We start from the raw sequence: 14,468 nt of genomic DNA on the forward strand, positions 1-14,468 counted from the left end.
ATAGCTAACATTCGCTTAAAGATAATTTCTAGATAATTTTATACGTTTTGCCTTAGTTACAAATAGAGTATAATAGTATAATAGATATTTGATTTTGTATAATAAAGCAATTAAATCACTGTGCATCTTTAATGCCTTACAGCTTTTCAGAGGGTTGTGCTGTTATTGTTTACAACTGCCATAGATTCAGCTTCGTTATCACACACGGCTTTTTCGTAAAATAAATTTTTGATAAGACAGAAACAGTCGATAGCTGCTTCAAGAGTAAAGTATCTGTGAAATGAATTCGCCGCAAAATCGAAACTGAAGCAGCCGAACGTACTGACACTAGAAAAGCATATAAAATTGTTGGCAAAGATGAAAACACTTCAGTCGCAAAGACACAACTCGAGCAAACACTGAAGAAAGTGAAGAAGTTTTTAATCAAATTTTAATTTATAAAAAAATTAAATAAAAATTTTGAGTGAAAGTTGATTTTTAATTTATAATTAAAATAAATAATAAAAATTCCAACTGCAATTGGTTTTTGAAGTCAAAAAAAAAGAGATTGTAAAAAATACTAAGAATTTTCATAGTTATTTGATGTCTGCAGTTAAAATTCAAATTAAAAATAAAATCTTCTGTGCGGAAATGTCAGAAGCTTAGCACTTTCTACTTTAGAAGGAAAAATACGAATTTGTATAAAATTTTAATTATTTGTGAAATTAAAAAAGCAAAAAAAAAATTTTTTTGAAAATCGACAATTAACGATTTTTTCTTTAAATCGAAAAAATTTGCATGGGTAAAGTTATGAGAGTAAAACCGCCTACACCCCAGTCCACGAATTGCCACGCCACCGTTCAAAGCTATAAACTTGCGAATTATAAGCAAAACTCGAAATTGAAAAAACTGCAAATCTATTTTATGTTCAATAATTTGTGCAAGAGAAAAACTTTTTCAGAACAAACTTTACTGACATTAAACTTTTTCAAGAATTGTTCCGAGTGAAGTGCGTTGTTGTAGCACTTTTATTATTACAAAAACAAAGTGTAACTGCGAGTTTTGAGTTTTAAATTGCAAAATAACAAAAAATTTTCGAAAATTTCAATAAAAAAATATAAACAACTGTGGAAGGTGAGCTTATTGAATTCAAAAAACAAAAAAAAAAATTTTGTGCATATTTTTTTCATTAAAACTGCTGGATTGGCCTAGGATTTTGTCTTAAACTAAACAAAGATTACATTGAAAAACCACACTTTGATCAGTTTGATCAAAGTTTAATGTATTGTTAGTTTGAAATAATGGATTGAGGTTCTTAGTGTCACTATCGTTATATTGACTGTAATCTACGAAGTGACTCGTAGACTGCAGTCTTGCTTAGGATGCCATCAACGTATTGCCTTAAAGTGTTTGTTTACTTCTCATATTGATGTTTCTGTGATTAAATTTGTTGTAAGAGTAATGTAATGTTGCGTTAGTGCATCTGGACACTTTTACTCTTTGATAGCTGGGGGGTTTCTGCAGAGTCCCATCTATCTCATTGACTAATTCGTGTATTCCTCATAATATTCGTGATTATTCAATGACTGATCTAAGATCTGCGTACAGCCCCGTGCGGTTACTGATTACTCTGAGATTAGATAGTAAATCTGAAAATATAATGATATAGTTATATTTGCTAAATCCTAATTTTTTAAGCTGTAATTGTTTCGGTATGTTACAGAAGTATTGTTATTTTTGACCAAATTAGTAAATATGGTAAAGTAAATAACGGAAGAGATCTCTAAGATATTCTAACTAAACAATGAGTTTAGTTTACGCAATTATTGTAAAATTTTTTTTCCTGCATGAGATGAATTATTACCGTATATTGTAATCTACATAAAGTGCATTATTTAGATTTATAATATGTACAGTATATTGCTGATATTACATTTGAAAATAGCTTAATTCTCTTGGATTAACTGATTGTATTTTCTAAACGATAAAGGTTTTCTATCAGGGAATACTGGTCTATCTAATGCATTAAAAAATTCAATTTTTTTAGTTTGTTCTCACTAGTTCAAGCGGTTAAGGTGTTTCTTAAAAATGTAACAATTTTTTAATAAAATTAATTTAATGTATAAGTGTGTTTTCTCATTTTAAAATATCTTATATCTTGTATTTAAGTTTATTATAATATGTGAAATAATTCTTTGTTAAAATTTTAATTTTTTATTTTAATCAATGTGATCTATCTAACATATAAGTTTTGTATTTTCAAGTGTTTATATTTATAAGATTTTTAAAATCATCAAAAAATTTTTACATTATTTATTGATTCATTGTGAAATGAAAACTTTACTTTACTTACTTAAATTTGTGATCCATCGAACAAGCCGACATTTTACAGTTCGATGAAATAATTTCAGTTAATATCATAGATTATTGTTTTCTATATACTTGAACAACATCACGCAATGGATTATGTCTTCATAAGGCCCGAATCCTTTGCCTAACATTAGACCTAGACAGACCTGGGTAAATCCAAAAATCTTATTTGTGTACTTTTGTTTGACTAAATAGATATTAATTAATTTTAATCATTTTTAAAACACTATTTAAAAGATCGCTTAAGTATAAATATAAAAAGGCATTTTGTATTTTGTGAAATACAGAGTGGAACGTCCGCCCGTCTCATACGCTTATCTACTACGATTGTAATAAAATTGTTCTGGTATCTATCTGGTTTTCCTTAATTCACGCTCTATAGCTAAGAGATATAGTAAAGTTTATCAAGAATTCTAACCCTAAGGAAACTTTTCTTAGGGTTAGTGCAATATATCCCAAATGTCGCTTTGTGCCATCATTTTTCTAATAATAATAATAATCATCAGTTAATTGTGTTAAATATTTTTGAATTTAAATAATGTTAATATGCAGTTTAAAATTTATTTAAAAAATCAGTCATGTTCTAGTCTGGCAGTTCCAAAATAACTTCTCGATCATTGTGTAGTAATCAATTTGGTTTATAATTATATCAGGTACTTGCTATATACGCAATGTGCAATACATTTTTATAATTGAAGACGGACAGTAGTTTTTTTACGGTTTTGTAGCTTATCTTGATTTTTCCATATCCCATTTATCTGTTAATTTATAAAACGAATTGTGGAGGTTTGAAATCGTACTCACTGATTGCATCTTATCAGTGCATATTATACTTTCATTTATTACATATAATAGTACGCGAATAAACGCATATTAGCAATCACTAAGTGATTTCTGGAAATTCATATCGCATGCATTTATTTAAAAGTTTCCCACTTCAATTCCAAACCAAAATTAAGGGTTTGTTTTTCAATTGACTTACAAATTTGTTTCTCATAATTAATTTTTATTAGCATTAACAAAACTGTAAACTTGAAAACATCTATAAAATGTTAATTCAAAATTGGAGGTGGAATGCACAACAGTTAAAATCAGTATGGAAATCGAAGCTACTGCCTCCACAGATAATAGGTTTAATTGGCGCAAAATCCGTAGTGAACACAGGCTGGGCGTTTAATTCGAAACTGCTTCAGTAGAATAGGAAGTGGCAAGGCCTATTGGTCTCAGTGAAACAGAGCACCGCGACTATTGAAGACCTCGTGTGCTAATACTACTTGAGTTATTCTGAAAAGATTTATTTTCCAGTTTTCTAAAACTATTTGGAAGATTAATATTTGCTAATTGCTAATTGATTGGAAAACAGTTAATAAACTATTTATAATTTTGTGTTAATTTCTGTTATTCGTTTAAATTAAAACTACAATTTTCGCACATCATCCGAATGTTAACAAATGCGTGCTAAAATATTTTCAACTTGAATTTCTTATCATTTTTGCATATCTTAAGCGTTCACTAAACTCAAAGATTTCTGATTTGCAAAATTTATCAAAGGTCGAGCAGGTGCGATTAGTGATCAATGATTTTGCTTTGTATGCAAAGATATATTTGTATCTTAGGTAAAATCATTATCAAAAGATGAAAGTGAAATTAATTTTTTTTTCTTTTTATTTGAATAAATTTTGTACACGATTATTTTGCATCTTTTAAGCAATAATAATAATCCATATGCGGATTATTCTAAGCATGACTTCTAATTCTTTTGTGAAAGATATTCAATAATTGGTTGTGCAGACAGAAAATGTCTAATTTTTTGAATCAATATACTAACTCAAGGGTAAAATTTTAGTGAAAATTAACATAAATAACAATTGTGCTTGCTATATTTAATATATTTACTAAGTTTAATATTTGTTTTTGCATTGAAATGTTTAGTCGGATGACAGTCATCGCCTCTTTGGCTTGGAGTTATCGGAGCCGGTTTTTTATCAGTTAAAACTCAACCAATTACCTGTGTTAGAGGAATTAATTAATAATTAAAAATTAAGCATAATTAATTTAAGCAAAATATGCCGAGCAACAACAAAACGAAAATTTATCTATAAATACATGGTTGTAGTAATTTATTGACCTAGTAAACCTTGATTTATGCAGATGAGACAAATTTGTTCAATCCGCTGGTTTGTGGAAATGTGCACTACTTAAAACTATGAAGGATGAATCATAAAAAGTACATATTTTTATGTAATTTAATATAAATATGTGTGCTTCCAATCGTTAAATATATTGGACTTTGATTATATATATACATATATACATGTTATATACTTCGATATTTAAAGTTGATTTTTAATAAGAAAAATCTTTTAGAGAAAAATATATTGTATATATAAATATTTATAAAATATATTGTTGAGTTCTGATTGGAAAGCACTTTTAGACTAATTTAATTTAACTATAAATCCTTGAAGTCGTTTCAAATATATCATTACAATATATGAACAATGAACGTGAAGCACAATTTTTTCTCCCAGTTCATATTAATCTTCTTTTAATATATATTATATTCAACAAAATCAAATATACACACTTAACCCACAATGAAGTTTATAAAACATTTTAAAATACTGTCAATGATGAAGTTAAATTATATAGCTGTGATTTATACGTTTATTCTAATTAATAACACGGTAGACGCAAAGGTTATTTATAAATAAATAACAAAAATTGTTAAAACTCTAAATTTGAATAATATTAAATAAATATATATTATGTTGGCACATAAGTCCATGTTTTAAATATGACAGAGTTCAAAGTGTACAGGCCCGTGGGTACCTGTACACTTTGTGGTAATTTTTTAATTAAAATGGTACGGTTCGGTTGCCAAGAGTTACCTTTTTTAAAAAAGATCTAGAACAAATACATTTTCTCAGATTCTCGGATTAATTTATTTGATTTAGTTTGCAAATAAATTAATATATTATTTAGTTTTTTTCTTTTTTTTCACCAAGTCATAGCCATCTTTGTTGACATAAAAAATTTAAATTGACTAAAAAGTCTTTTTGTAAATAAATCTTTTGTTAAGCAATTATCAAGACATTATAACAAATAAAATACACACCATCCCCGAACGCCCAGTAAACGTGTAAATTATATCAATTAATTTTATCTCAAACATCCTCTATTGTAATCTTAACGTGACAATCACTCGCAATTACAATAATGATGTTGCTTCACATAATAATCGGCGCAAAAAATCGTGCTACAGTGGTTTGCGGTTGGAAGAATATAATAAATTGGATTACACTGTAGGCTATGGGAATGAAGTTTTTTTATGATAATAAAATGGTTCGTAAGTGCAGATTTGTTATTATTTAGAATAGTAATTTCGTTCTTGCATCTATTATATTTTGATCTGAACTTTCAAGAAAGTGAATGGAAAGTCAAGCAAGTCATCGTAGTTCATATGAGTATATTTCAGTTGTCAGGTGCTAATTAGTTGTGAAAAAGATTGAATGCTTTCGTTATAAATTAAAATTGTGTTCTCAAGAAAAGCACAGAGTTGTAGTTTTATAGTTCCGAAATGTTCCATAGTGTTTAGCGGATATAGGAATCACAATTGAAACTGTTCATTCTATTTCGTTAATAAATAGTGGTTCCGGAAAGTACATATGGTTACACCTCTGGAGTCAGTATTAGGAACAGTCATTATTTGCTGCTTTTACGAAAAACCACGAAACTACAGAAATAATATACTTTAAAGTATCTGACATCACTCTAACTCACGTAGCGTTTAAAATTGTCACCATTGTATCAAGCGATAATAGTTAGCTAATTTCAGTTGCACTTTTAACAAACAACTTAATTGACATCAGCTTAAACCATAATATCACTCAATTGTAATTACAGTTTGAGGATAAAATATTTTACAGGCCTGACATGCACATGTACTGCTCTGGTACTTTTAAAAATAGGGAAATCCCTTAGCTTGTATCATTGATCTTAGCCGCTGCTGATTGTTTCCAGCCTAAAAGCTTAAAATTGTGGGCTGGTAGATTCACAATCTTTCCATGCAGTTGAAGCTATACTATTGTCGTATTAAGTATTTGTTGTATATACTATATGAGATTCAAAATATTTTTAAGTTGTCTATTTTATTTATTTTTCATTTTGATTGCTTTGGTCAAATCGACAGATTTTTGTGTGGCTTGAGCTCAGTTTAGATTTGGTCACGCGTTGAAGTGGAGGTTGCTTTGAAAGCCGACATGAAAGACTAAATATGCCAATTGAAAATGTATACAAAATGTGAATGAAATTAAAAAAAAGCGAACATTTTAATAAATAAATAAATTAAAAATAATTAAAATATTATAAAGTGTAAATGAAATAAGTAGAATCGACAACAGTTGTGATAGTGTAAGGATAAAGCTATTTTACTCAAATTTCAAAAATGTCTTAAGCCATGACTGCAAAGATCTACGGCTGATAATTACTTTTTAAATAATTAAGTTGGGCTCTAAAAATTTCTTGTTATAAAAATTACATAGTTAAATAATTTAAACAAAATACATGCATCTCAATAAACATAAATTTTTGCTTAAACTTTTTTAATAATTTATTTATTTATTATTATTATGGTATCGACGTAAAACCCATTGATTATTTTTGCAATTTTCGAGACAATGATAAGCATTTTGACTGACTTACATTTATTTGATACAAAAATTAAAATAATTTACTTGAACTTGAAATGAAAGTATTTTTAAAAATTTTTACTTAAAATATAAAATATTTGTGAAAATTAAAAGAAGTTTACCGCTTTTGATCGGATATCTTTGGATTTTACCTCTTACGCAAAAAGTGAACTATTAGTACACAACTATTTATTAATCCATCACTTATAACTAATAATATACAATATATTAAAGGAAAACTTATCAGTTCTATTTTATATTAAAATAGTTTTCCGTAAACAAAAATATAAATAAATTAGATAACTCAGTGTTTAACAGTGGAATGAATTTATTTATTAAATAAGAAATAGTTTCATTAAAAAAACAAATTCAATAAATCTTTGCGGCAATAACTGATATTTACCAATAAAAAACAGTTGCCGCTTTTGTATTCAGTGGAAATGTATGACCTTTTTGGGATGTGGTATTTCGGTGATCGTAGCGATCTCATTTTGCTGGTTAGCACATTGTATTAATTGAGATTGAAATCATTCATTGCTTTTCAAAGGAATAACGTATAATTGCAATTGCCAATGATATCGAAATAACGTAAAGATCAGTTGTCGGGTGAAAAATACATTTTTGAGAGGGGAGCTCTTTTTGCAAAGTGGATTTTGCTTCAAAGAAAACAAAATAAAAATGCGGCTTGAACTTAATCACTCCTGTGCCGTGGAACGAAAGTTTATCAAAAGGACTGTTTGTTCCATAAAAGTAGAAGCACGAAAACAAAAAGCACAAATGCTAGTGAACGTAAAATCGATAGGGCCGGTCATTTACTATGACAACACAGCCCTACGAAGTGACACACTTCAAAAATTCGGATGGAAAAAAAACGAGGAATCTAGAAGACGGACTGATTTAAGACGATTAGACGTAAATGATTGAAAATGAGATGTGGACACCGTTATGTTTGGAAGATTATTATAAGGAAGACGATATTTTGACTGTAATGATAATGAGAGTAATAACAGTCTAATTAATTTAAATGCTCTCATTGTCATAGACTTAATTATAAATAGTATGAAATCAACTTAAGTCTTGATTCTTAAAGTAAAGATATTCAAAATATGATAAGGAAATTTTGTTGTATACTTTATTCTTAATCTTTTTTTATGAAAACGTATGTAACTGGTACTATCATTCAATTAAACTACAGAGAAACTGAGTTACATATTTATAACTATTGGCTGACTGATTGAAGTTGGTAAAAACAGTACCTTAACTTTTTGATGCAGTTGGGTGAAAACAATCAGATCAGGCGTTATAAGATGATGATTAATATATGAGAATCTAGCTCTCTATGCGAATTTACCATTCTGATATACTACAGACCTGCTAGGATTTTCTTCAGCCAAATGTTTTAACAAGTTTTAAGTTCTTTAATTTCAATTATACTGTTTTGTCCTTAGAAACAGCAGCGTAATATAGTATAAAGTAATAATAAAATAGATTTGAGAAGTGGGTTTGAGAAAATGAGAAATTTTAGTTTTTGAATGCTTTTCTGTTCACATATTTTAGTAAGTTATTCTATGATGTCCTGAAATTTAAGTTAAATTCTTTATTTATCTATTTAATTACAAAATATAGCAATATTTTAAAGAATTTTTTAATTAAGTAAATTTTTTTTAATAACTTTGATTAAAATTTCAAAGTACTTGTGGACGTTCCATAGTTAAATATAATTGTAGTAAATGTCAAATATTTATCTCTTGTCAGCTGATATATTTATATTTATGAACTCAAATGCCATGTACTTTATGATGCCGATCTGCTAAAACTAACTGTGATGCTCTGCCAGTTTATTATTCGATGTTTAAGACTAATATTAAACACAAATGAATACATATTGATTGCTATTAGAGACGTCACCAGCCTTACTCTATATGAATAAATGACATTGACCCACCCAAAATGCTTCATTGGTGACGATAATAGTGTCAGTATAATATATTGAGTGCTACGTAAACTTTTGATTGATTCATTGATTGGCAAATTGGTAATGAATTCTTGAATGTGAAATGCAATCAAAACAATAGACGAATACAATTATTATAAAGCATTGAATTGAATCAATTAATTTTTAGATTGATAACAATCATAACATAGAACTGTGAATTTATACTTTTGTAAACTAAATAAAAATTGTATTTTTAGAATGATAAAAGGTGGGTCAAAAAAGGCGGGAAGTAATTTTTATAGGAACGATGATATATGTACTATATAGGGGAATAGTTGAAAATAATCGAATATCTAAAGTTCTTGAGCACAACAAACAAAATCTGATTAATTATATATATATGTGATAAAGAGATTTTTAGAACAGTAGTAAACTACAACAACAAAAACTCATTTTATATTAATTTAATTAATTGAATTTTTTGCTGACAATACAGCTGTTTCGAGTATTGCCAAATACCCATCATCAGTGGTATATGTGTGATATATATGTATATATATACTATGTGATAATTTAGCAAAAATGAAATCTAAATCTGAAAAATTAGAGTTTTATCAATTTTAATTTGAATGTATTACCAGATTTGCTATATATGACCCGCCTCTAGGTAATTTTATTGACTGAGGTATTACAATCTATCTCAGTCTGAATGACGTATTCCGTTATTACAAAATTTGTACTCCAGAAATATCGTAATCTAGTACTGCATAATTGATCTAATGAAACAATGTTAAATGTTGTCAACTCTGTTTTTAATAAAAATAGTAAATTTTTTTTTGTTTGCTATGCAATTCTAAGAAGATATTGTGTCTTACAAAAGTATGATTGTAATTAATTAAATTAAATGCATTTACACTTGTAAACAGGAACTGCAGTTAAACACTAGTCACATAGACTAAGGCACGAAAATTCAATTATTATAAGTTATAGACGTTAATGTGCTAATTAGTAGCTCATAGTTTTTTTTTCATTTTCTAAACGAATACTCTCATTTGAAGTTTTGGACTTAAAGTCTTTTGGTTAAAAATATTCCACTATTAAAATTCAGATTCATCAACCCATATGAGGGGTTTTCCCTGTGATTAACTCAAAGTTATAGATATTCATTGATCAGAAAGATAATGCCAAACATATGCACTAACCAGTATGTGAAAACTGCATTGAAATAATTTCTAATTTTTTATAATTATTGTAAAATTTCCTTCTTTGCGTGTTAATAAATTCTGAATAAATCTATAAAATAATTAAAATGATGTTTGGATTAAAATTAATAATTGTAAACAAAACATTGTATTAAAATTAAAAATTTTATTAAATGCTTTTGTTATATTATGCATTATTTTTATTAATTTCTTTTTAAACGTTTTTATTTACTTTCAGCACATAAACTCGCTTTATTCATTCTTTTACACTTTTTATTAAACGCCACGCAAGAATGGTTGGTGTAGCTGCTAAGTCAGGTCAGGATGAGCTCTCATCGGCGAATAATCCAATGATTAAATACATGCTAAAAGCACGTGAAAATCATGCACGCGAGCAAAAGCATGACTACTCTCACGTGTTTCGGAAGAAGACGCGTTGGGAGCTGTTCCGCTTGTCGTCCATTGCGATGGCAATTGAATTTGCATATGCGGCTGAAACTTCGTTTGTATCACCGATCCTGCTGCAAATCGGTATTGATCACAAGCATATGACAATGGCTTGGGGTTTATCCCCACTTATCGGTTTCTTTGCATCTCCACTTCTGGGTTCAATAAGTGATCGTTGCAAGTTAAACTGGGGTAGACGTAGACCTATAATAACTTTGCTATCATTGGGCATATTCATTGGTTTAATACTTGTGCCATATGGTCAAGACTTGGGAGCACTGTTAGGTGATACGGGATATAATTATACAACGAATATACTAAACTTAAATTACACCTCTGATGCGGGTAGTGTTGCAGCTTTGATTGCAGATACCGAGCCACCGAGTGCAGGAAATTTTAAATATGCTGCTATACTAACTATTATTGGAATGGTTTTACTAGATTTTGACGCGGACACATGCCAGACTCCAGCACGTACTTATTTGCTGGATATGTGCACTCCAGAGGATCAACCACGTGCTCTGACTGCGTTTTCTTTACTTGCTGGTATTGGTGGAACCATTGGCTATGGTATTGGTGGCATTGATTGGGAAAGAACAACAATTGGTATGAAAGGAACATACATACATATTATTTCTGTTTATGATTACAAAATATAATCTCAATTTTTTTAGGTGCCGCTCTAGGTGGCAACATTCCCACAGTATTTGGATTGGTTACCATTATATTTGTTATTTGCTATTTAATCACAATAACTACATTTCGAGAAATTCCATTGAAGCTCATTGAAAAAGATGATATGTTAAGACCCTTATCAGCGGAGGATATTAAAAAGGAATTAAATAAAAACAATAATACAGTTTACTACATTAAAGAGGTGCGATTGTTATCTTTTGATATTTATTCTTAAAAGTGTGAAGATTATATTTTTATTCTATTTTCACTGTTGAAGTAGAAAAATTGTTCTGTACATTCCTTACTCCTTACGGTCCTTTAAGACTTGTTTCACTGCTTTTTAGTGAGACATATTAAATTGAAACTTTTATAGCTTTAAACATTTCTATATAATCTTTTAAAATATCTCTGATAAATATAATATACATGGAATACGGTAGATCTTCGTTTATCCGAATCTTGGTTTTTCTAGTTATTTCAATTATATTAGTATATGCAAAAGTTGCATTATGGCCCTTGTGGTCCGGATTGATCAGTGATTCGTTAATTCGGATCGTACGTTGTGAACACCTCGAATGTCACTTTACGAGTTATGTTAATATATACATGTATGTATGATAATATGCTGCCTTTGCTATTAGCTTATGTATTTCATCATTTATCATGTTAATGTGCCATTTAACTTATAGATTAATTTAATGAATTATTGTTCAGTTTTTTGCTCTTTCTGGTGCTTAAATGAATATATAAACATTTATAAGACTTTTTATGGATTTATGGATTAGTATCTATAACGCAATCCAAATGTGTTACTTATCCGGATTAAACCCAATTTTAATGGATCTGAATTAGCGGAGTTCTACTGTCAGTGCATTTGTATTTTGATGTTTATTTTAGTGCTTTGAAGAGCACAATTAATTATGGTTTACCAATACAATTATATAGTATCTGATTTAGTATTTCATTGTAAAAAGTAAATAAAACAAAATATTAAATTTAATAATCACTGTAATAATTTCAGACGACATCATTGGAATTACAAATTGCTGAACCAAGAAAAAGTTCTGTTACACCTATTGAAAGTTATCAAAATGGTAGTACACCGAGTTCAACAGCTGCAAGCCAAACTACAAAAGCAATAGAATTGGATGAATCAGTAGATAAACCAGTTACATTGGGACAGTACTTGAAAAGTATATTTGTAATGCCGTATTCTATGCGAATCTTGGCACTTACCAATTTGTTTTGCTGGATGGGCCATGTTGCTTATTGTTTGTACTTCACTGACTTCGTTGGGGAAGCGGTATTTCACGGTGATCCTTCAGTAAGTTTCGATTGTATATTTCAATAGAAGTTTTTAAACAACGAATAAAATACTGCAGGCACCACCAAATTCCGAAGCAGCTGATCTGTATGACGCTGGTGTGCGTTTTGGTTGTTGGGGCATGTCCATTTATGCATTTTCCTGTTCGGTTTATTCTTTAAGCGTAACTAAATTGATGCAAATATTTGGGTATTAGTTTTTAGTTGACTTCAAAGATATGTTTATTATGATTTTTGTATTGCAGACCAAAATTAGTTTACATTACTGGCATTTTATACTACGGAGTTGGCATGTTGGTACTTGGAATCTGGCCTACAAAATGGGGTGCATTATTCTTCAGTACGTCGGCTGGCATTCTGTATGGTACACTGTTTACTATGCCTTACATTTTGGTAGCACATTATCATGCCAAAAACTGCGTAGGTTTTTGTTGTGAACTTTAATTAGATATCCTTGCTTAATTAATTTGTTTTCTTTTAGTTCCGTATTCGAAATGGTGAAACAGTGCCATTGAAACAAACTCGAGGCCTTGGCACTGATATTGCGATAATAAGCAGCATGGTGTTCGTAGCACAAATAATTGTCTCCCTCTCGATGGGGCCTCTAGTGGATTGGCTGCAAACGACATGTGCCATTTTGTATGCGTCATCATTTTTTGCATTTATTGCTGCAATTTGTTCATTATTTGTTTTGTATGTTTGAGTCAAAATTTTAGAATTTCACTTAATTAATTAAAATTTGTATATAAAAATATATATATATATATATTGTATACGTATATATTTAAGTTTATATTGTATTAGCTTAATATGAATTTAAAATAGTTTAATATTGAGTTATAGTGAAAATGCTCAAAACATTATATTAGTTTAAGTTATTTTGTTAAAATAATGTTATTTTATTTAATTGTATAGATCATATAAAAAATATTTAAATATATCATATATTATATTAATAATGGAAATATATTATACTTCTCAAATGAATGTTTTAAAGTTTTTCTTTAGAATATAAATATCTTGTACATACATATAATCATCTGCGTATAAAGCTCGTGTCCATATAAAACCAATAAGAGTTCATAGATGCATTTACTTAAAACCAATTGTAGAAATTTTTAAGATTGCTGGCCAGTTAAAATATCGAATAGTTTTTGATTCAGCCTGTGACCCGAACTATGGGTTATAAATCTTCTGAAATTATTTCTGTATATTTCTTTAATATTTATTTGGAATTAACTGTGTTCATATAAACTTAATATTCGCATTTAAATAATTTATTTAATTTAATGTTTTGATTGTAATTTGTTCTAAATAGTTTGTGCCAGTAAATTTATGTGCATGAAGCTAGTTTTAAAGATTTCTGAAGCATTATTGAATCTCATGCATATTTTATTTATTTTATTTTTAAAGTTTGCTAAACGTCTTTGCTGTTTTAAAAGTAATTTGAGTATATGTTTCAGCCATTATCTTTACTGTCAGTTTAGAAGTATTTTTCTAAAAATATTATTGACCTACGATTTATGAAACCAGTCCTATATTTAAACAAGTATTGGTTAAATATAATATACTAATTAACATAAAACCTTTGCGATTTACCTGAATAAATCAAAAACAACTAGCTCACTTTAATAATCCATTTTGGAAAATTTATAAATGCTTGATTTAAAATTTTCAAAATATAATAAGAATACTTAAGAATACTTTAATAAAAATAATAAAGGAAAAACGGAATTAAATAAAATGGTATATTTTTCATAGGGAATAATGTTAGGTTGGCTTATTAGGTTGTTAAGACCATTTCAAGAACTCAACTAGACTTATAGGCACATTGCATTTCCGTAC

At 28.6% G+C, this 14,468-nt stretch overlaps 1 protein-coding gene across 1 annotated transcript; it reads left to right on the forward strand.

Annotated features, from left to right (window-relative positions):
- Positions 1 to 392: 392 nt before the first annotated feature.
- Positions 393 to 13,333, forward strand: LOC119681140 (proton-associated sugar transporter A). The gene is made up of 7 exons (XM_038094241.1): positions 393 to 1,113; positions 10,417 to 11,231; positions 11,300 to 11,502; positions 12,322 to 12,624; positions 12,683 to 12,813; positions 12,869 to 13,043; positions 13,105 to 13,333. Exons 2-7 carry the CDS (start codon positions 10,472 to 10,474, stop codon positions 13,324 to 13,326), a joined length of 1,794 nt encoding a protein of 597 aa, XP_037950169.1. The 5' UTR covers positions 393 to 1,113; positions 10,417 to 10,471; the 3' UTR covers positions 13,327 to 13,333.
- Positions 13,334 to 14,468: the final 1,135 nt, after the last annotated feature.

This window comes from Teleopsis dalmanni, chromosome 2 (genome assembly GCF_002237135.1).
Source record: "Teleopsis dalmanni isolate 2A chromosome 2, ASM223713v2, whole genome shotgun sequence".
NCBI classification, from domain to species: Eukaryota; Metazoa; Arthropoda; class Insecta; order Diptera; family Diopsidae; genus Teleopsis; species Teleopsis dalmanni.